At 40.7% G+C, this 23,162-nt stretch overlaps 1 protein-coding gene across 6 annotated transcripts in view; it reads right to left on the bottom strand.

The window, feature by feature from the left end:
* Positions 1–554: 554 nt before the first annotated feature.
* Positions 555–23,162, bottom strand: part of ELOVL6 (ELOVL fatty acid elongase 6) — a 144,583-nt gene continuing 121,975 nt past the window's right edge. For all 6 annotated transcript variants that reach the window (XM_058721652.1, XM_058721653.1, XM_058721654.1 and 3 more), the window contains 2 exons: positions 11,067–11,218; positions 555–3,597 (listed from right to left, as the gene is read on the bottom strand). In XM_058721652.1, the coding sequence (XP_058577635.1) occupies positions 3,173–3,597; positions 11,067–11,218 (577 nt within the window). In that variant the 3' untranslated portion in view covers positions 555–3,172. The remainder of the gene's footprint in view (positions 3,598–11,066; positions 11,219–23,162) is intronic.

Here is a 23,162-nt window from a genome sequence, read left to right as displayed (position 1 = left end):
CGATATAGGATTTTAATTTGGTACTTTGGCCTGGCAGGAATTTAAATAGTACAGTATTTACTCTTTTCTCATTAGCAAAACTAGAAGGCCCAGATAAAACCTCCAGAGTGTTTTTCATTAGAATGTTTTTCATTGCAAACTTGTAGACTCCGGTTGATACTCAGACCTCGGGCATCAAATTGCATGCACTTATATATGAAATGAAGGATGTTTGTTTGTTTTTCAACCCAGAAATGTTTCCAACATGGTGGGATTGGAATGCAGTGGAAAATCTCCAATAGAAAGATAATCTATTGCAGCATAGAGGGGCAGTTCTAAAAACTTGCCTGCCCAAGTTTTTCTGGAATGTTAACTGATAGTAGGATTATCTATGTGGCAGTCAATTCTCTGGTAGGATTCAGATTTGCCATGGGCTAGTGGTCCAGCCTCTTATCTCGATATAATTAAGTAATCAAGCCAAGATGTTAAAAACATTGTATTGAAACTGTAATACCAGAATTTTTTTTTTAAGGTTTTTTTTTCCTCCCATGATAAACATTGGAAAAGCCTTTAGATATATTTAGCCAATTCAAAAACTATTTATTAGACATTCAACCTGTAAACAAAAATTCTAAATTATCTCACAAGTGAACACAAGTATGAACCTGTATCAAGATAAAAGTGCTTTGGAAGCATCATTTAGAGTCTATTTAAGGTCTGTGCTCATTTCCTTATTCTAACCTGCATTGAAGGATCAATGATAAATCAATGGATTCAATAATTAAATTAAATCAACCAGATAAGCTCTAACTGGTCCTTCAGTTAAACTCAAGTCAGCTGTATTTGGCCTTTTCCTCATTTTAATTATTCTGCTCCTTTTCTTTTATAAGGAAAAAAAAAAGCATATTGCACAGTATCATGGATTTTCAAAGCTCAAAATAACATTATTTGCATCCTAAGAACCTAGTAGCTGTTATAGCAGGTCCCACCTTTTTAGCTCATGTCTGTTTTTGCCTTAATATCACAATACATCCCTCCGTCAATTGTCTCTCATCTCTGGACCAATGTCAAGACATCATAGACTGTTCACAATAATTTAACACAGATGTAACAGTTTCCCTCCCCTGCAAAGCCCCACCCCCACCCTGGGTCTATCAGTCATGACCTGGTTTGCATGGATTCTTTGTTCATTGTTCAAGCCATTCACACAGAATGGGATAAAACTTTATTCTTTTAAATTCCACACATAAACAAGATGCTGAGAAAGCCCTTGTCATCTCTGACAGAGAAGCAGAGCAGCTCTGTTTCATGAATGACAGCACAATTAAAGCTAAAATAATATAAAAATAATCTGAAAAATCCCTTTTACTGTACACTCTCAAATAAAGCAAGAAAGATAAACAACAGTTTTCCTTTTCTGCTAGCCAGAAAATGTGTCTCTATGCATTTGGGCTTTGAAGTTGAGTGTACCCCACATCTGTGTGCATGTACGTGTGGTTATGTGTGTATAGTCTACACAGTGTAGCTGCTAATCGTTTTCATCTAGTTTTTCTAATCATGAAGCTACTTAACCAATTAGAATACTAGCATATCACATTGAACAATTTTACATAATTGCTTCTTTGAAATACTAGGAATGTTTACACATTTATTTGGCTTGTAAAGGACTGAAATATTACAGATAATATTATATTATCTAGCTTTTTTTTTTTTTTTTAAACAATATGGCTCTTAATAAATTGATTTTCTGAGTTCCAGAGCGAAAGTCCCTTTTAAAAAAATTTCTGAAGCGGACTTGAAGCAGGAAGAATGTCTTCTGATTTGGCCAAAAATATGACGAGTATTTTATATCATTTAAAATTTGAAGGATAAGTCTCTAAGGGGCCCTTTGTTGTCAACTGTTCAGCCAAACTTGCCATGAAGTGTCTGTTGAAGTATCTCCACTTGACCAGCAGAGGGCACTTTACACACCTCTGCATTGCTTAGGCAGCAAATGCAGAGGATGAGGAAACACAGTGTTCACCCAATATCAGGAAGAGCCCTGCAGATTTCTTTTTGAAATTCACAAAAATATAGAAAATATGGACTGTACAACAGGGTTTCATTTGGAAAGTTATGAGTGTGTGTGAAGTCAAATAGAGAGGGGTATGCGTAGTCTGTTGTATTCATCTTCGGCCCCCTACTTTCCCTCCTGTCCTTTCCCCTTTTTCCCAGCTCAAGAGTGATATCCGGCTGGATCTTTTCACAGGTAGTACAGAATCCATTTTCAAATCATTTGGTTGAGTTTTACCTTTTCTATTCTGTATTTACTCTTCGGTTCCAAAGCCCAGGGCAACTGAACCAAGGATAATCCTTTCTAGCTCATTTCCGAGTAGAAATTACAGTTAAACTATCAGAAATGCTCCACGATGGAGCTGCCCCTTGAGGAACTGGGCTGCGTTGTTTCCATCCTCCCAGGAAGAACCTTGGAAAAGTATCGTGCCCCGTTTGGTTCTAGCAAACCCACACTAGCCTGAGCCTGTGCTATGAAGGGAAAGATACCAGTCTTTCTCTGAGTTGAAATACAATTGTTTACATCTGTTTTCATGAGAGGTGATTAAGACATCTTTTCTTTTGGGGGCTACAGCTACTAACCTTTCTTTAAAAGGTTTTACTTTTCGCAAAAGCATTATTGTTCTAGATACACACCCTGTGTCTCTTCCATTTTATCTATTCTATTGGCTCCAGTTTAGTGTCAAAAAAGATTAGAAAGGATTGTGTGTGTATGTGCTCGCACGGTTTTTTACGTAAACTTCTTTCATTCTTAGAGAAATATAACACTTAGTAAATACGTTTTTTGTTTTTTTTTCATATAGTGTTAATAGCCTTTGTTTACTTTCTACTCCTCTCTCTTTCTGTGCCTCTGGCTCACTTTTGTTCTCATTTGTCCTAGAACTGACAGTGAAAGGGGAATGGGGTTTTCCAGCAGCAGTCCTTTGAGATGGAGGTGCACTCAGTGAGTCCTCACCCAAAAAGGATCATAAACTTACTGGGTTACGTCAACCTAATTATCCCTAAGCTGCCTTGGGTTTTGTGTTTGCTCATGTGTTTTGTTTTGTTGTAGCTGCACCATGTGTGATTCCTTGTGCCATTTTCTTTTGTCTATTGTTTTTCTTGATGACCCTGAGCTATGGCTTTCTCCTCAGTTCCAACACTATTCAGCCTTCGTTGTTTTCCTCATCTTGCCGATGTAGGCCTCAAAGAAGAAGTGGCAGAAAAGCACAAGGTAGCTGAGGTACATGAGTGAGGACCAGAAGATGTTCTGAAAGTGAGAGTGACACTGGTCTTGCTGCATCCAGGAGAAGACCAGGTAGTTAATGACACAGCCCATCAGCATCTGAGTGATCTGGGACAGGGTGATGAACATGGCAAACTTCCGGGAAACTCGGAAACCTGCCGCTCGCAAGGCATAGTAAGAGTACATCACGGCGTGCACGCCATAGTTCATGGTCATAAACCAACCACCCCCGGCTACCATGTCCTTGTAGGAGTACCAGGAGTACAGGAGCACAGTGATGTGGTGGTACCAGTGCAGGAAGATCAGCTTTTGCTTCCTCAGAATAATGAATATTGTATCTCCTGAAAGACAGAGAAGGCAAAAAATGTGCATGAGCCCCTTGACCATGACATAATGGTAATTCACATTTTTACAAGAAGGTAGGCATCTTGAACTCGCACTTGGGCGTGGCACGGAAGGGGTTAGAATCCGGGAATGGCACTAGCTCTGTGAGCTTGGGCAAGTTACTTATCCTCACGATTTTCCAGTTTCTGTAAAATGGGGATGATGGTGGGGATACCAACAGTAGCTTGGAAACGTCCGAGGACTAAATAAGATAACCAACATGCCCTCTTGACACATGGAAAACACTCGATAAATGTTACTTTCGGAAACCTGTTTTACACAAAATCTTAATAACTTTTGATCTAGAAGGGACATTAGCAATCATGCTACCCAATTTTTAACTCGGCCATACATTTTAGGAAATATTGTCTGGAAGAGTCAAGTGACTTCTCTCAGATCATTTATCAATAGAGACAAACAGATTTGAATTGGAGTGCTCAGCAAAATGTCCTTAGGCCTCTCTAGAGTAGGAAAACCATTTTTCTTTGGTATATGACAAAAGGTACTCCTCTCCTAAAAAACATATCTTTGTAAGCTCCCTGTAAAATGTGAAGCCTTGACATACAGCAGTTGGAAAAGTAAAATGTGAGGAAAAGACAAAAGCAGAGAGAGAAAAGTCACCTTTTACCCAGTTTGCTGAAGATGGTAATCTGAAAATTTTATATCAATGAATCGAACCATTAAAAACTTAAAAATGACACACATTTTTATGGAGTTAACTTTGAGAAAGCTTTCCAGGATCTATTAACAATATTCTCTTGGAGAAAAAGACCCCTGTTTCTAAATTTTTTTTTTTTCAACGTTTTTTATTTATTTTTGGGACAGAGAGAGACAGAGCATGAACGGGGGAGGGGCAGAGAGAGAGGGAGACACAGAATTGGAAACAGGCTCCAGGCTCTGAGCCATCAGCCCAGAGCCTGACGCGGGGCTCGAACTCACAGACCGCGAGATCGTGACCTGGCTGAAGTCGGACGCTTAACCGACTGCGCCACCCAGGCGCCCCAAAAGACCCCTGTTTCTAAGGTAGGAAATTTATGTTATAGACGCTAGGATTCTGCTCAGGTAGGTAAATGCTATTTATACATAATGATTCTCTGGAAAGCCTTAAGGATTCCAAAAAATATACTGTAGAAAAACTTATGTGAAAATGGATGAAGAGCAAGCTTAGTCACAAATACACATAATTCCATAAACAACTATGAAAGAAGTGGAAAAGACATTGGGATGTGGGACAAAAACAGGATGTATGCTCCTGGTTCTTCTCTCTGGTTCTTCTCAGATATAGGAAAACCCAACATCCTTTGCGACCTTTGGAATTTGATTTGCTTTGCACAACGAGAACTAGAAGGCCCCTCGTCTCATTCTGAAATCTAATTAAGCACAAAGGGAATTAGTACTTACCCATGTCTTATCCCTTATATACTTCATGGATGCCCTAAAACATTTGGCACTCGGAAAGGTCAAAGAACGTGAGGTCTGGGTAAGATTTTTAAGGTTCTGATGGTCATGGTTGGAATAATATAGGTGGTGTCCCATTTCATTCAGCAGGAGCTATTCGTTTGTTTCTCTACAGAATTGTTAGACATTATCACTTCATATGTGTTTAGAACAGAAAAGGACAGCTATCAGTTGCTGTATTTCTGAACATATTATCAAATTTTCTTGGAAGTCCTTTTTTCTCTTATGAGATGTCTGGCATATTATGCCTTTAAATATTAGCCAGACTGATAATGATTGATGGTGACAGTTACTGTGACTTGTATACTTAAGGGACGGAACTGGTATCAGGAGACCCGGGGTCTACTTCTTAGTGTTAAGCTGTGCTATTTTCGTGTGCCTGTCAAAGATCCACTATTTCTGTGTAATTACTACTTTGTGCCTCCCTTGGCTCAGTAAACTATAATGCAGACACAATAATTCTAGCTTACTTTTGTTCAAAGTGGAAAGAAGGTAGAAGTCCAAGGAATTATATGTTAAAAACAAATTCAGTCATTCATAATTGAGAAGATGTTTTTTATGAGTCTCGAAGCATGAACAGAAATGTATATAATCCACCATGACATCCAACCATGTTGCAATAAAAGTTATTTGCTGTAAAGTAACAAGCACCTCATCCTTTTTAATTCTTTTGATTTTTAACTCTAGCATCACTTTTATGTTAAAACTGTATTGTCTAAAGAACAATTTCAGTGTGAGGAGAGTAATAGGGGACAAAAGACAGACCATATTAGAATAAGCTAACTGGGAACCAAAAGTGGGGCCTAGAGTTCTGGAATTGAAACTTGATTTGTGTTTTTCCTGTCTAAGTAGGAGTCTCACATCTCACGAGTAGGGGGCATGATCTGAGACACGTTAGGTATTTCCATTTAAATGGGGGAGCTGGAGGTGAAGGACGTGTCATGAGAGCTATAAAACAAAATTAATTTGATTTCATTTATGATTTTTTTTTTTGAACAGACAGGATGGCAGGTGGAGTAATGAAGATGGGATTTCCCAGCAAAGGTCGTGGAGCCTCTCCGGGCTAGCCTCCAATGCCCTATTAAGGTTAGAATCCCCAAGGAGGCTGCTGACCTAAGGAATGGTAGATTCTCCTGGGCAAGGGGAAGGGGAAACTGGCGGGCTTCCAGAAGGGCTTCCCTTAAGACCACCTACTTTTTAATTTTTTTTATTTATTTATTTTTTTTGGATATTGTAGCTGAGATGCAATGTCACACCGCTCTGGAAGTTATGAATTATTTTTCTTCTGGGGAAACAACATAATCTCACAGTTGACTTGTCATGAGCCCGTCGTGCCATGATATGGTATTTACAGGCCTGCCAAAAGCTACAGAGTGACCTACAAATGCAAACCAAAGATAGGGATTGTGTATTTATTTGATGTTGGCCAACCAATCTTTTCTGGCCAAAGGTCTGGTTGGCATCATGGAAAGAATGTTGGCCAACAATCAGCAGCGGGACTCTCGACTCTCAGACGCTTCAGCCACATCATGTATTTTAGGTACCGCTGGTTCGTGTTCTCCCTACCACTGTCTGTCTAACTACTTTTTAAAAAAAAAAAAATTTTTTTTTTAAATGTTTATTTTATTTTTGAGACAGAGAGAGACAGAGCATGAATGGGGGAGGGGCAGAGAGAGAGGGAGACACAGAATCGGAAGCAGGCTCCAGGCTCTGAGCCATCAGCCCAGAGCCCGACGCGGGGCTCGAACTCACGAACCGTGAGATCGTGACCTGAGCTGAAGTCGGACGCTCAACCGACTGAGCCACCCAGGCGCCCCTGTCTAACTACTTTTGATTCAGCTATTTTCAGTCTGCAGGCAGGGTGTGCTCTTCTCATTCCTAAGTGTCCCTTCTGAACTGTACCTTCAGCCTGTGTGCCTGTTAAGTACAGGTGTCTGTGCGGCTTTGGAGAAGCCCATCAGCATTTGGAAACCCCCGGGTTGCTCACAGTCACCAGGAGACGGACAGCCCACTGTGCGTGGTTTGTCACAGATGGCTATACCCCTCTTCGCAGAGTTAGCTGGAGCTCTGCTGAGTCAGAGTTTCAAAAACAATGACGAGCTCAACTGTGCAAGGACCTAGACTCAGAGCAGATGTTTCCAAGTTTTCACAAAAGCAGATCTCAGCAGCTTTTCATATAATTCAAACAGTAGGCGCGCAAAGATTTTGGCACACAAAGCAGGTTGGCGGTTCTCTTCTCATTTGTTGTAATAGATCGTAACTCTATAATTCACTGAAATGAGCTCCCTGTTTTCTGCTGAAACAGAAAGCCCTTCTTGCTATTAAGAGTTGAGTGAAGGAGGAATGGTGATAGGATTTGATGGGTGGTGGCGAATGGGGAAGATGAAAAACTGCTAGGGGCGGATGATGGCGATGTGAGTAATGCAAGTGTTCTTAATGCCACAGCGCTGTATACTGAGAATGGTTAAGTTTTACATTATGTGTATTTTGCCATCCCTACCCGCCTCCCCCCTCCCCCGTCAGCCCCCAAAGAAAAGTATAGTGAAAACTGCAGGCATGTAGGTTTGGGTGGGAAAACAGAGTTTCAGTATTGGACACAGAAGAACTGTTCCTTCTCACAGGAACCTTTTCTTTCTGCTGCACATAAGGGAGTCCAGAATCTTAGGGTATTGAACAGCAGAGCTTAGGACCTAAAAATAAGAAAAGTTCTAAATAATCCAAGTGGATAAATCTTTATTTCTTTCCTTTTTTTTTTTTTAAACTTTATTATTTTTTTTGTTTTTGAGAGAGTGAGCGGAGGAGAAGCAGAGAGATAGGGAGAGAGAGGATCCCAAGCAGCCTCCACACTGTCAGCGCAGAGCCCGAGGCGGTATCAAACCCACGTGAGATCAGACCATGCTCTGAGCCAAAATCAAGTGTTGGACGCTTAACTGACTGAGCTATCCAGGTGCCCTGTGGATGAATCTTTCTTAACTAAGTGGTAGAAACAATGTTTTCTAAGAATGAAAAAATTGAAAAGGGTCTTAACTTCCAAAATGAACAAGAAGGCATTCAAGAAACATGTTCACTGAATTAGGGCTAGGGGCTGGCGATCTCTTGAGGCACTCAACTGGTACTGATTTTTGGATCTATTTTGATTCAACAGTTTAGTTTGGGAAGGCCATTGTCAATGAGCTCCAGACTATTCAAAAGGAAATAAAACATATTTTAAAATAGAAAAACAAAGCAGTCTGACCATGAAAATATGTATATAATGAACCTGAAACTACATGAAGAATGTCATTAAAGAACCAGATTAAGTTTAGGATTCCCGCCCCCCCCCCCGCCCCCCACTCTTTAGCCCATTGTCAACACTTCAATTCTATATTTTAACTATTAAGAAATGGAGTGTTTGATATCCAACCTACAACCCACTAAGATGCATGAAGCTTCTTAGGGAAAGAGATTATCAAAACAATGGCACAAGGGACTACAGTACAGCTCCTTCTGGGCTCAAGAGGGAATAGAATTGTGTTCAATTATAAGGTCTACCTTGGGGCAGTGGGGAGTGGTGAATTTGGGTCTAGATTAAATAAGACAGCTGATTAATTAGCATCACCTGGACTAACACTCTAACAAGACACAGGATAACAGCACAAACACCTCTAAAATGCTTCACCAATAGTTCTAGTCTGGAAATTTTAACTCTGTCCGCCATCCTAAAACTTTGATGTCAATCTGGAACAGAAGATAGGAGGACAGACAGTAGAGGTCTACTCATGTCTTTGAAGAAAAAAGACCACTATAGATAGGTTGAGGTGGCTCTTCGATAAATTATTCTAAAGGTAGAAGGGACTATTTTGAGTTTCAAGTCCCTCAAATACAATGGCATAAAATTCAGAACACAGACAAGCAGCGCTTGCAAGGAAAAGGATTTCCAGAAGCAAAGACTGAGTTTGTTTCTTTGCAATTTAAGGCTTAAGGGCCAGAAGCATAGAAGCACCATTGCTGATTTGAAAAAAAATATGTTGAGGGTAGTAAGGTAGAAATTGTGAAGAGTGTTCAGTGGTGAACATGTTGGGGGGGGGGGGGCTTACATGTTTCAAGTATTCACTGTACTCATATATTTATGGTCAGTTTTGTATCAAAAAAGATGGGGTGGCTCAGGATCCTTATTATACAGTATAAATTAAGTCAAAGGGATATGATATTTCTCAAAGTGAATAGTTCTCAAACATTAATAATGTATGGATTTTAAAGAAAATGTCACAAAACCCCAGGGGAATACATGAGAATGCACGCTCATATTCTTAGACCAACCCCTGTTTGAGAAAAAATAATCTGCCTCAGAAATTCTATGAATCTAAAGCATCACTATGAAAGAAATATATCTGGCAAGACAATCTTTTATTTCATCTATAAATGCAAACACAAAATTAACATGTTCCCATAGAATTTTGAAATTCCTAAAAACACATCTGTTTTAGGCACTGTGTATGGCTCCAAGTTTGGAAAACATTTTTCTAGTCTAAGATTTGACAGCTTGTGGTCTCAATTCAAACATGAAAAAAATAGCGTCCTGTGGCCTGGTTCATAAAACTCCTATTCTAAATTTCTTTTTAGATGGATTAGACATTCTATTCCAGCCTCTATTAAACATCCATTGTAGGTGCTTAACATAAATATATTAAGTGAATGAATGAATACATCCATACTAATGCATTTCACCCTAAGTCTGCTTTCATAGACTCTGCACACACAACGGTGATCTACTTATTTTGGAGAGGACCCCTCTCCATACCCCTGCTTTTCTTAGGAAAGGTTTTCTGAAGTTTTCCTTGTCTTTGATTTGGGAAACTAATAGTCAAACCAATAGTTCAAATCCATTGCCAGTTCTCTGTAGGCAGGATATATAAAGCAGCTGGTAGAAAGTGGTAGATTGTCAACATACACATCAGAGAGATCTCACATCCCTTGTGAACAGACACAGGATATGAAGTAGGGACACCTTAAAGAAAGACTCTGGGTAGTTTGTATTGTAACATGGCTTATAGTGAAAGTACAACCTCTAACCCCCTTTTTAGGAGAAACAGGAGAGGGAATACAATCTATAAATAAATATTTTGAACTAATTAATACAATTCTTAACTCCATATAAAAAATTAAAAAACCCAGAGAGTAGGTGTTCCCTGAGGATATAAACCAGTTTTGAGATGATGACCAGTACTGCTCATGGATGAACCCAGAGTTTATGATCACCAGCAGATCACTTTCTCCGACAGTAAAGATATTGGTGAACTACATCCACGTCAAATCCTTAGTCACAAATTTTCCACAGTTTCTGCTAACCTATGCCACACTTGTATTCAAGACCATTAAAGAGTTGAAGAAGAAGAAGAAAAAAACACCCTACATACACTGGGAGTTATTTTGGATTAATTTCTAGAAGGTGGGCCATATTCCTCTTCTCCAAGGCCCGTTCCTTAGATGATTAAAATCAAACGTCAGAAACCAATGCTTAGCATTTGTTACTTAGAACATGAGGATACCCAAATGAAAGGCTAGTTTCTAGGTCTGAATCTAACAGCAGGATGAAAGTATGCTTCCATGTGGGACTGGGAAATTGCTGCATTGTGAATTTTCCTCCATATTTGCATCTTAGCACAGCGGCTAATGTGCTGGACAGAAGGGGCCACATAGATTTTATATGCTCTGGCAGTGTATTTTCAGTAGTGTTTGGAAGTCTGCATGTTTACATAAACTATTTTGCTCTTTGTATATACCATGAACAATTATTGAAAAGGAAGGAAGGAGGGGAGAGAAGAAGATAGCGGAAGTTAGTTAAGAACTCTCAAATTCATTAATTATAACTTTCCTGCAACCAATAAAACAGGGCCTTCAAATCGTTTCTTTGTTTTAAAATAAATACTGTAGGTGTGTAGCTACCAAGGGGGGTGGGGGTGGAAACGGAAGGAGAGAAGACACTCACCTAGTTCGGGTGCTTTGCTTAGCACAAATGCATAAGCCCAGAATTTGCTGACAGGTCCATTGTAAAAACTCTGGTCACAAACTGACTGCTTCAGGCCTTTGGTCATCAAAATGTACACCATATAAGCACCAGTTCGAAGAGCACCGAATATACTTCATAACGAAAAGAGAAAAGAAACAACATTCAGGAAAATAATTTCATTTCTGACATTACTCACACTTTGAAGACTGTCTGCCGCTCGTGGGAAAGAGGTATAGATGACTCATAATCATTTGCATTTACCCAGAAGCATCTTAAAATGTTTTGTAAGCAAGAGCAACAAAACTTCTTCGCAGTGCTTTATTCTGAAAACCATACACAATGCCACTTATTCTTCATCAGCAGACCCCCAAAAGGCCATGGACAAGGGGAATGGATCCAGGGCAGGCTCTCACGAGGAAGTCTAGTGACCTCTGTGTTTCAGCTTGAGGAGAACTATCCTTTGGGGAGGATATGGGCTTGGCTGAAAACTCTTGGAATCATCTCAAGTCTGTCCTATTGATGAGGTTTTGGGGCGATGGCGAGGGGTCTGGAGCCGACGACCAAGAAAGAATTCTTGAAGACATCTTTGGTGCAAAAAGGTGATTTTGTTGAAGCATGGGGAAAGGACTTGTGGGCAGAAAGAGCTGCCCCGGGACCACGAGGAGACTGGTTACATACCATGAAGTTGCGGGAGGTAAAGTCCAGTGGAAGTTTCCAATGAGATTTTCATATGCTAAAGAAGACTCACAGGATCCTGGAGGCCTAGCTATTGTCAAGCTAAGGTTGTTTTTCCCTCTAGCAAAGCATTAGCATTATGACAGTAGGGAGTTCCTGGAGAACCTTTTACTGAGCCTGCCTCAAGTATTTGTCAATGGGCTGCAGGTTATAAGGAGATTTAATTTTATCTGCCATTTCCTTCTGCCTTTGTTTCCCACATCACTATGTCCAATCATTTTCGAAGTCCCCGGCTGTATTGCTCGAGTATCTGTTTATTTCTCTCCGCCAACTCTTCCTTTACTTTTGGACTGGCCTCATCAATGTAGACCTCCATGGCATCTTTTTGGACCCCAGCAGCAGCCTTTAAACCACTAATATCATTGGTTACCCTTTTCCACTCTAATCTGTCTCACAGAAGCCAGAAGAAGGCTCAGCTCTACTGTCACCTCCTCCAGGAAGCCATTCAGGTTCACTCCTCTGAGCTCTCCACAACCACATACTAACACTGTTCAAACTCCGTCACGTGTTTGTCTCCACACAGGCATAGGTACTCAAAGACTGTTGAAAAACAAACCGACTTAATGACATTTTTATTAAGGAGACTTTAAGGAAACAGGAGAGCTCTGGAATGTGTTGAACTCAGTGAAGCAACCCGAGGTGTGAAACACCTTTGCAGCTGGAACAGGCAGCCTCCGTTACAGACTGATCCCCCAGGCATATGTGCCAGACCATGCAGACCACACGCATGACAAAGCAAAGCTGGCAGACCATGTGGGGAGATGTGCTTGGCCATCATTTTCCTGGCAGCATCCCCTTCAAAGGTCTAAGTCAGTTAGGAGATTAACCAGTGAACAACTGTTGAAGTGAGTAGCAGCCTCACCACATTGGGAAATAGGAGCTTTCATTTCTCTTCAGAGGCACTATTGTTTATTTGGCATGTCTTAAGAGTTTGCTTCCGAATAAGTCATTGCTCTGGGCTACAGGGTCTATAAACAGGCATCTACCAACTAAAGGTCAGCTTTGCATAAAACCAATGTGAAGAAGTTGAATTCCTTGCACCTTTTTTTTTAAAAACGTTTATTTATTTTTGAGAGAGCGAGAGATAGAGTGTGAGTGGGGGAGGGGCGGAGAGAGAGGGAGACCCAGAATCCGAAGCAGGCTGCAGGCTCCGAGCTGTCAGCACATGCCTGACGCGGGGCTCGAACTCACAAACTGTGAGATCATGACCTGAGCTGAAGTCAGATGCTCAACTGACTGAGCCACACAGGCTCCCCTGGCAACAGTTTATTGGGACTTCATAAGTAGCTTCTCTAAGGATATACTGCCTACATTAAATGGAGTTACGCTTTCCAACATATAAAATGATTCTGCTTAGGATTTATCTAATCCTTTAGTAGCTTCCCATTGCATACAGAATAAAACCCCCAAGCTTCTTAACACAATCTACAAGGCTGTGAATGTCCCTTTGTCCCCCATCTCTACCCTTCCCACCTGCCATTGTCTTCTGGGTGACTGTGAGCCAATTATTCCAGCGCTTTCTTATCCTTACAGTTTCCTGCCTTAGGAACTTTGCCTAAGAAATGTCCTCTTAGGGGGCTTCTCTCCCTGTTCTTTCAAGGCTGTTCCTTCTCACTTTCTTATCTCAAAGAAATGTCCCCTCCTAGTGGAATGACCTATGTCTTTACAGTCAACAAACTGTCCTAATTTGGGTGTGGAGGATTGGGTTTCATTGGTAAACTCAGGTAATGGAACTGTTTCTGTCTTACCCGAACTGATTTTTTATGTGTTGTCTTTACCTCACCAGATGACAGCTAAATTATGAGAAGTTGCCAAACCCCTTCCTCTTTCTCCATATTAAAAGAATCCTGATTTTGTGGTCTCTCCCAACTCATAATCCTCCCAAGAAAGTGACACTATCTTCAATTTAGGAGTAAATCCTAATTACTTAAGCAAGTTTTAGCAATCCCATTTCCCTTCCCAGTGATTTGTTAGGGTGGGCATTGACCTACTTCCCACTTCTAGCCAACTGTGATGTGAAGACAGGGCTGGCAGGGGGCCTTTGGGGATAGGTTACTTGCTCTTTACTGTGAATTGCCTGGAATCACAGCAGCTACTTTCCAAACAGGAGGGAGCTACTGTGGAGACAAAAGTGCCTCTGAGAGGATGCCAAAGCATCCCTTCAAAATGTGAGGGAGCTGCGGGAATAACCAATGCCCCTCCTGCAAGGCTTCTTGTTTTTGATAAAGCTTTCTTTCTTATTGTATAAGCCCTTTGGGGTTTTGCTTTCTATTACTTGCATCCCAGCAGACACAGCACACCAGATCTGATTTTCGGTAGACCTTTGAACACTAGTTAACATTTCCGTGGCTATGTAATACATCTAAGTCAAGCTACAACTTACTACGTCAGTTATCTGCTTTCTATAAACCAGTGAGAGATACATCAATGATTGTTGTACAAGCCCAAAGCAGAGAAACACACAAGTGACATGCTTTCAACACGTATCAGTCTCTGCTCATTAGTCCCTGGTCTAGGACTTTTCCGAACCATCAGCATATTGTCCAGAGCCCATCCCTCCTGCTACCTCCGGCCCCCTGAACACAGCAAGCAGAGCCCCTCCTCTACTAGGTTGTGCGGCTAGACTCTACTTCACCCGTGATCAGAGCAGATCCGAGGACAAACTTCTGGAAAAGTCACTGTCCTCTCACCTTCTCGAGTCTCAAAAATCATGGTAGTTCATGTCCAATTTCTTAAGTATCGGCACGGTTTAATCTGTTCCTTCAACTGTTAAATATTTATTGGCAATGTCCTAGATGCCGAGGTGACACAAACCAGTAACTCTGGTGAGTGGTGGTGGCGGTGGTGGTCCTGGAAGACTTCAGAGGAGGTGGTATTTGACTTGGGGATAAATAGGTGTTCAAGCTTTGGGGGTCAGGGAAGACGGAGGTCACCTCAGAGCACTGCAGAATTAAAAGTTTAGGTATCAGGATGTTGCCACAATATTGCTGGCAACGAGCGTATCACACATACTACTGTCCCATATCTGGGCCTAAGCCTCACTCCCTAAGCTCTGAACAATAAGGCTGACTCAGAACAGAGGACAGTGCATTTTTCAGGGAAACCGGCAGTGCCAGCCATCAGGCCCATGTGTCTGCGGGCAAAGGCACTTTGTTGTGATGTGACAATGCTCCTGCTGGGGAGCCGTCAGGGAGCCGCTTAGCCAATGGGATGATTGTTTTCTGTGGGAAGCCAGTAGCTCTGCCCCTGGCACATCTCGGCCACAGTATACTTTGGAACCATGTGGCTCTTTAGTACAAGTGGGCACAAGGCCCTGTTATACATCAAACTATACTTTGGATCCGGACAAATTCTCCCCTCCCTAAGTTACGTCATCTTGAGAGACACTGTGATGTAAAAGACAAATATGCCACCCATGCTCCGCTATCCCCGGTCCTCGCTTCTACCAATGGCAGACATTCCTAATCAATCTTGACACTCTTTCTGGCCATGCCTGGACATGGCATCAACACTCTCGACCACTCTAACCCATTCCAACAGATGAGAGCCACAAATTCCAGGCACAGCGCTCTCACTTGCTAGTTTCACGGCTGGGTGACTTAACGTCTCTAAGTTTTTGTTTTCTGAAATGTTATTATCTAACGTGCACATTAGTTCTATGAATTTTGTAGGACGATATAAGTAAGGTATTTAGTTAGCATACAGCCTCTGGTATAACTGAAAACAGTTTTTGTTATATTATTACTATTTATCATTGTTATTAATGCCACTTTACTTGGTCTGTTCTTCAGTTTGGGAAAGCACTTTTACCTGTCTAACCTCACTGTGTCAGGCAAAAGAGGTTAAAGCTAATTAGCCCTGGATGAAAGTCAAGAAAATACATATACAGAGAATTTGATTTGCACTGATGATTGTTCATATTATTAAGTGTTTTAGAGAAGGTGTTTATTGTTAAGTGTTTCATGAGCCAACTTTTCACAAAACAAGCGACAAGCAGCAAATTCAAAATAGGATGTGAAATCAGCATTTTCCATAGAACATCTTGAAGGAGAGACTGTTGGTATAGAGAAGCATCTGCTTCATGTAAAATTTATCTTTCAATCAAATGATAAAAGATTATTCTAAATCTAGGGCCTCAAACCGGCTGAGAGTCTGGGCCATTGTGTTTAATGAGGGCAGATTAGTGCTCTAGCACGTCCTTTCCCAGCTGTAAGGTCACACTGGCATTTTTTAAAAGAAATACATAATTCTTTGTGCCAAGGTCCAATTTTGATTATAATAGTGAAGGGACTAGGAAAGAGCTTCGTGAAAGGAGTGGTGGATGTTTCCACTCTCTTTCCGCTACATTAGGCACAATGGGGATCTGGGGGAAACCACAGCCCTGATTAGCTTAAGATGCTTCTCAAACAAATGTTCTAGATTCTTTGTCCAGAAGAAGTCTGTTTCTTCACTGTTAGCCATTTGCCATGGCACGAGGAGGTACCAAGAATGCTTATTGGACTATTAATTATGATACTCTGGGGGTAGAAAAGGGAACCGTCTCTACATACATTTCTGACTATTTTAAAGCAAGCATATATTAGATTGACAATAAAAAAAATTTGTTTAAATAGGCGCTTAGCTACAATTGCTATAATGAATAAACAATCACAGTTGTACTGGCGTGCAAGGCCTTACATAAACTTTTTAGTGTGAAGTTGAGACGTAACATTAATCCCTGATCAGTCAGCCCATGGATGGCACACTAGCATTGAGCCTGGTGGAAAAAACTGGGAGAGTACACATATGTATTTGGTCGAGATTCTTTGGATATATAACATGCTACATTAAACAGATGTTGAAACATTTAGAGTACAAGTTTGGAAAACAAGTTCTCATTTTCAGGTTGTATTAGTTGTCTTCTTTTACAAGCATAAGAATTAGAGTCCTTTCTAAAGAAGTGTGAGAGACATGGCAAATTTTCTTTCAAACCCAGGCTCTTACCATGAGGCCTAATCATTTGTCAACCTTGAGAAAAGGGTGAATAACTCTGTATTCCAGCTTTCCAATTTTCCTGCCATCTGGAAGTCAAAGTGGAATAATCTCAGCAATAACCACAGAATTTCAGAATTCTGCCCTTGGTGGAAAGACTCTTAGGTATAAATCATCACTCATCTTTTCAGTTATTTCACCGTGAATGTCAACGGTAGATAAACTCACTTTTACATTGTTCCCTCATTGGCCTTCGATTTAAATGAAAGGTATTTTGGAATCAAAACAAGGTTTCTGAAAGGTTTTTATTCTGAAGTGCCAGCCACCCAAGTCCCTCACCCTATTAACTCAATAACCAAAGGGGTAATTACTTTTAGGATTGGGCAATGAAATGTTTTAGTATACTTGTATCCTATAATAAGAAAAAGTGGGAAAAAAGGTGTGAGATTTTGTCAGTTGTCAAAACATGGCAACAACTGATCTAACAGTAGTAACTCTATAAACATAGTAGAGGTCACTGATTTTCCTGATAACAAAAGTTGGAACTACCATTTGTCATAGACTCTGACAATTTTCAGAGTAGGAAGAATATTCAATGATCCCAGAATGGGTTAAAGTAAATTAACAACAACCAAAAAATCTACTCTAATGTCTTTAGACTCAGGAGGTGATACATGATTATGGTGCTTACGGTATGGAATAATGGCATCTGAATGTCAGTATCATGTTTCTATTGACCAAGTGCAATCCAGCTTCTAAAACCTCTCTGAAGGAGAAGGCAGGCATCCTTAAATAGAGAATGCCTATTTTAGTTTAGCTTAGTATTTAGCCTGGGTTAAAAATGCACTTTTAAATACTAACATAACAGATCATCAAGCATCAAGATGTGCATTTTTTCCCCAATAAACCAGCAGTTAAATGGGAATATACATCGTAACTTTTGATAATTTACTTCCCCTACTCCCCCACTAACAAGTCAGAGTACACAGTTTTATCTTTTACTGAGTGATCATTTCTAGGTTTGACTCATTTATCTTGATTGGAATTTTTAATCAGACATCTCCATTACAAAGTCTTGCAAACAACTTGTAGACTAAGACACACGAGGCTAAAATTGTGTATTATATACGTCAAAACTGAAAACACATACATCTTCTGTAATACTTCCATTGTTGGAAACAGAAGTTACCATTTAGGTAAACTTGCAAAATCTAAAAGTCTACTAATGCGAGAAAGGTAAAATAAATTACAATAGACACAATGTAACTATAAAGTATGCCAGGTACATCTGCCTTAGGTGCTGACATGGAAAAGCTCCAATATACAGGATGATTAAGTGAAAAATAGAAGGAACAGAACATTCCATGTGGTATGATCCAACTGGTGTACATCTAAAAAAGGTTGTAAGGTTACCTGTACATGTACTGATGGCTATAAAAATATTTATGGAAAAAACAACTTCAGCTGTTAGCAATGACTCCTATTAGAATTGTTTTACAATAGCCATGTAATGCTCTTTTAAAGAGGTTATTAGAAACCTGATTTTTTTTTTTTAATTTATTTTTGGGACAGAGAGAGACAGAGCATGAACGGGGGAGGGGCAGAGAGAGAGGGAGACACAGAATCGGAAACAGGCTCCAGGCTCCGAGCCATCAGCCCAGAGCCTGACGCGGGGCTCGAACTCACGGACCGCGAGATCGTGACCTGGCTGAAGTCGGACGCTTAACCGACTGCGCCACCCAGGCGCCCCAGAAACCTGATTTTTAATGTCTATTTCTAACATTTATAATCCGATGCTAAATAATCCTTGGGATTTTTTTCTTAATAAGAAAGGATACGTTAAAAGTCTAAATGTTACTTAGATAATGACCATTTTACTTTTCAGATATCAGATATGTTAATTTTCTTAAGTTTTTATTTATTTATTGAGAGAAAGAGAATGCAAGCAGGGGAAGGGCAGAGAGAGAGAGAGAGAGAGAGAGAGAGAGAGAGAGAGAATTCCAAGCAGGTTCCACTCTGCCAACATGGAGCCCGATGCAGGGCTTGAACCTATTAACCATGAGATCACGACCTGAGCTGAGATCAAGAGTCAGACACTTAATCAACTGAACCACCCAGGCACCTTGAGATCAGACACGTTAGATGGAATTTTTAGTCTAAAGGGGAATCACATAGCCAACAATTATCATGAAAAAGACCAGAAATAAATCATTTCAAACTTAGGTACATGTTAAGACAGAAAAGTACTGAGTGGAAAAGCAGAGCCTACTTTAGAATAGGAAGGGGAGGATAGATAAGGCCTCTTTGGAAAACTATCATTTAAGCCCTGAACATGGAATAGTTTCTACTGCATTTCTTGTAATGGTACCTAACTGCTAAATAGTAACACAGATAATGATATTCATGAATCCTAATTAAAGTTACATGTTGCAGCATGGAATCTACTGGAGCTGAAGGTTTCGTGGAAGAAGCTGTAGGTGCAGAAAGTCTTGCAGTACAGGGAAGGTATCTTAGCGGGTAATATGGTTCCCTGACAGACAGACGGTGGGCATATACTCTGTGATGCTCTCTCCACTCACCACAGATCCCCCTGATAAGTCAGAAAACTTCAGTCTCAAACACACGTTCTTATTCAGTGTTTGGTAGGATGGGTTGACTTCAAGTCACTTCCTGATGTATCAGTTTATTCTCTTAACTTGTAAATCTAAGCCTTAAAAAAGGAAAAAGCCTTACGAGGTCTGAATATTGCTTAGAAAGTAGTGTGGGGTACAGTCCATGCATCTGAAATATGCAATGTGGATATAATACAACACACTTGCTCCAGGTATCTGACAAGGCAAAGAAATGCTGGCTCAAGTTTAAAAAAATAACCTTAGGGGCACCTGGGTGGCTCGGTCGGTTAAGCGTCCGACTTCGGCTCGGGTCATGATCTCACGGTCCGTGGGTTCGAGCCCCGCGTCGGGCTCTGTGCTGACAGCTCAGAGCCTGGAGCCTGCTTCAGATCCTGTGTCTCCCTCTCTCTGTGACCCTCCCCCGTTCATGCTCTGTCTCTCTCTGTCTCAAAAATAAATAAACGTTAAAAAAAAAATTAAAAAAAAATAACCTTAAAATAGCCTGGCAGAGTGGGAGTAAGGATGGGTAGGGAGATTAAAAGAAATATCAATAATAAGGGCAATTGGTAACATGATAGATCTCAATTAGAATTTCCCCAAAGAAATGCAATACCTGGCTATAGAACTCATAACATTTTACTTTTAATTTGAAATTTCAAGATTGCACAGTGTGCCATAAAAGACAGGATTTTTTTTTTTTTTTTACTTTTATTTGAGCTACTGTTATTATGCTGTAATCTGAGATATAGGAATTTATTTCATCTCCTTAGAACAACTTAGCCCCATCAGGGCCCGAGTGGAAGGCGGTCACTGCCTAGCATCACCCTGATTCTCAGACCACAGTGCCAGCTTCAATTCTTACTGACAAGTACTTGACTTTGTGCAAGCATTGTGCTAGACGCTGGCACAATATTACACATTTGAAGAACTTTATTGAGCTCCTCCATTTTAAAATTTTATTTTTACAACTTCATGAAGCACCATTATCCTGGTTATAGAGACAAAGACGTGCATGGGGAGGGCAGGGGACCGGCCCAAGGTCACCCGGTTACTAAGTACCAGAATCCTCTGACTGTATCTCCAGTGCTTTCCTTTTACCCAGTGCTGATCCCAAACTCCCTACCAGGCTTTCTTAGCTTACTGGTTTTTAGCCTGATTGGACTTTACAATCACCGAGAAGGTCGAAAACAATTCTGATGTCTAGGACCCATCCCCTAAGAACTGATTCAGAATCTTGAACATGGAAGCATGAAGGACTCTGAGTTAGGGACTCAGTCTGGAGTCTGGAGTCTTCACCCTCCAAGATGCCTTCCTGCCTGTGCCTCTCCCCTACCCATAATTCCTACATCATGAACCTTTGGATGAAGCAAATTACCTGTCTATGCATCAATGTTGTGCTAGATGAGAACACTTGACCCTGAATTTTAAGCCTTAGAGCTCTGCTAAATTCTACAGAATTAATGTCTTTTGATTGGTACAGTTTCTGCTTTTGCCTTATCTTCTTTATTCAGCTACTGATGGGATCTTATCTAAGGTACTCCGGAGCAAGTGGAGACTGGCCCACAATTTTCAACTATGTTTGGAAAGAACAATGTGCTGATTTCTGGACTTTCACAATGGGAACAAAGAGATAAAGTGCTACCATTAGTGACCCCAATTAAGCACAGCAGAAAATTAAAATAGGGGAGTTGTATGAACTCAAAAGAACCTAAAGATAAAGGTGGGCAGTAGTAAAGATTAGTGTTGAAGCCAAAAAACTCACCAAGATCACATAAAGTGATTAGTCATCTTGTTTCTACAAAAAATGTTGCTTTGAGAAAACCCTTAATCAAATTACTAGGACAGTGATGATTTCAGTGCTAAGACTAATAGCATTGGCCCACTCACTCCGCTGCACAGTCTTAACTAGGTTTCATAGCCACATGAGGAAACCAAACTTCTTTTTTTCTGAGGGATGATTAATGAAAATTTCATTGGAAGAGTACTTGAATCATGATATTGTGATATTTTCTGTTGTGAAAATAATGGAAATCTTTTTAAAAACAAGAGTCCAGAAGCCCTGAAGGGAGAGCTCTCATACATGACACCCTATGGGAAGAAGCATTCCTTGAAATCCCCAACAGGAAGAAGCTTAATTTACATACTCCAGCAGGAGTGAGGAAGAATCTTTCCTGGTCTAGCAACAGCCCAGCAGTGAGAAACCACCACACTCAGTCAATGAGAAGCCATAACAGCCCCTCCCAGCTTTCTCCTTTCCCCTTTAAGAGTAAGCCCCTCCCCTCTGCTCTCTGGACTTGCCAGAGTTGGCTTGTCCTGGACTGCAATTCTCTGCTATTCCTAAATAAACTCATTTTGCTGGTAAAATAGCTGGCTCTTTAAGGTCAACATTGTAAAAACAGTCTCCCCCACTCCCACCCAACCCCCAGACTAAAACAAAATAAAAGGAAGGGAGGGAGAAAAGAAACAAAGAGAGAGAGAAGAGAGAGAGAAAGTTATTATGACTCTGTTTTCCACAACCTTAAATTCAGGGACTGGGAATGTCCTTCAGGATTCCAGCCCTAAACTTTTGTGAGTTCAAAAAGAGAGGAAACATATATCAGAAGTTGCGGCTCTTTATATGCCCAATTTACTCCTTTGGGCTTATGGCTCTAAAACCTATCAGATGAATTTTTATAACCTTTTTAAGCAGCACACTGACAGTTGTTTTTTTCTAGAATTTTCATAGTTGTTCACAGTAATTGAAGAATCCTAATCACAATACCAAAGAAAGTAAATTTAAATAATATTCATTTCACAAATATTTATTAAGTACAAATACCTACTAGGTGATAGGCCCTGAGCCAAGTCTCACTCCTATCAAAAAGAGTTTAGTTTTTAAAGAGATCGCTCAAATACCACCGCTGGAAAGAGATGGTAGGAGAGAAAAGATATTCCTTTCTAAATCTGCTTTTGTTAATATATATATATTTAAAGATAGGGTTATACAGACCTCAAGGGAAATTTCTGAGGAATTTTCCAGAGAATTACAGGGCCTGAAACATCTGGTGAGCTCTTTGTCTGGTGAACTTTATGTGATAAGGGCTCTGAGAGTCAGCCTCCCCCATCACCCCAGTCTTTTTTGCATCAGAAATATGGTAGTTCTCAAATGAGATCAATTAACCACCAGCATCAAGAAATTAGAGGGGTTGGGGCACGTGGGTGGCTCAGTCGGTTAAGCATCTGACTTCGGCCTGGGTCACACGGTCTCAAGGTTCAAGAGTCCAAGCTCTGCATCGGGCTCTGTGCTGACAGTTCAGAGCCTGGAGCCTGCTTTGGATTCTGTGTCTCCCTCTCTCTCTGCCCCCTCCCCTGCTCATGTTCTGTCTCTCTCTCTCTCAAAAATAAATAAACATTAAAAAAAAAAAAAGAAATTAGAGGGGTTGGACAGACAGACAGATATGGACTGAAGCTCTTCAATGATAGCTATTGACTTGCTAGAGTGCCTAATTTTTAGCAACTGGCCAGTGATCTCAGAACATTAACTCTGCTGGCTAAAAAAGTGGCGGCTGTAAAAATCCTTTGTACTGGTAATCCTAGGAATCATTGGGGATTTAACTTCCAGGTGCAACTCAACTTTAAACTCTTCAACTGAAAGTTGGAGCCCACAGTGGTCACTCTTGAGATATGTCATGTTGGCAGTGACTGCGTTGCAGAGTTCACGTGCTCCCCCGAAAGAAACCCCAGCAAGAAACCTTCAGCAGCACTTAATGGTCCCTGA

The sequence above is a fragment of the Neofelis nebulosa genome, chromosome 3 (genome assembly GCF_028018385.1).
Source record: "Neofelis nebulosa isolate mNeoNeb1 chromosome 3, mNeoNeb1.pri, whole genome shotgun sequence".
In the NCBI taxonomy this organism is placed as follows: Eukaryota; Metazoa; Chordata; class Mammalia; order Carnivora; family Felidae; genus Neofelis; species Neofelis nebulosa.
The sequence above is the reverse complement of the archived record's forward strand: the minus strand, read 5'-3'. Positions and strand labels throughout refer to the sequence as shown.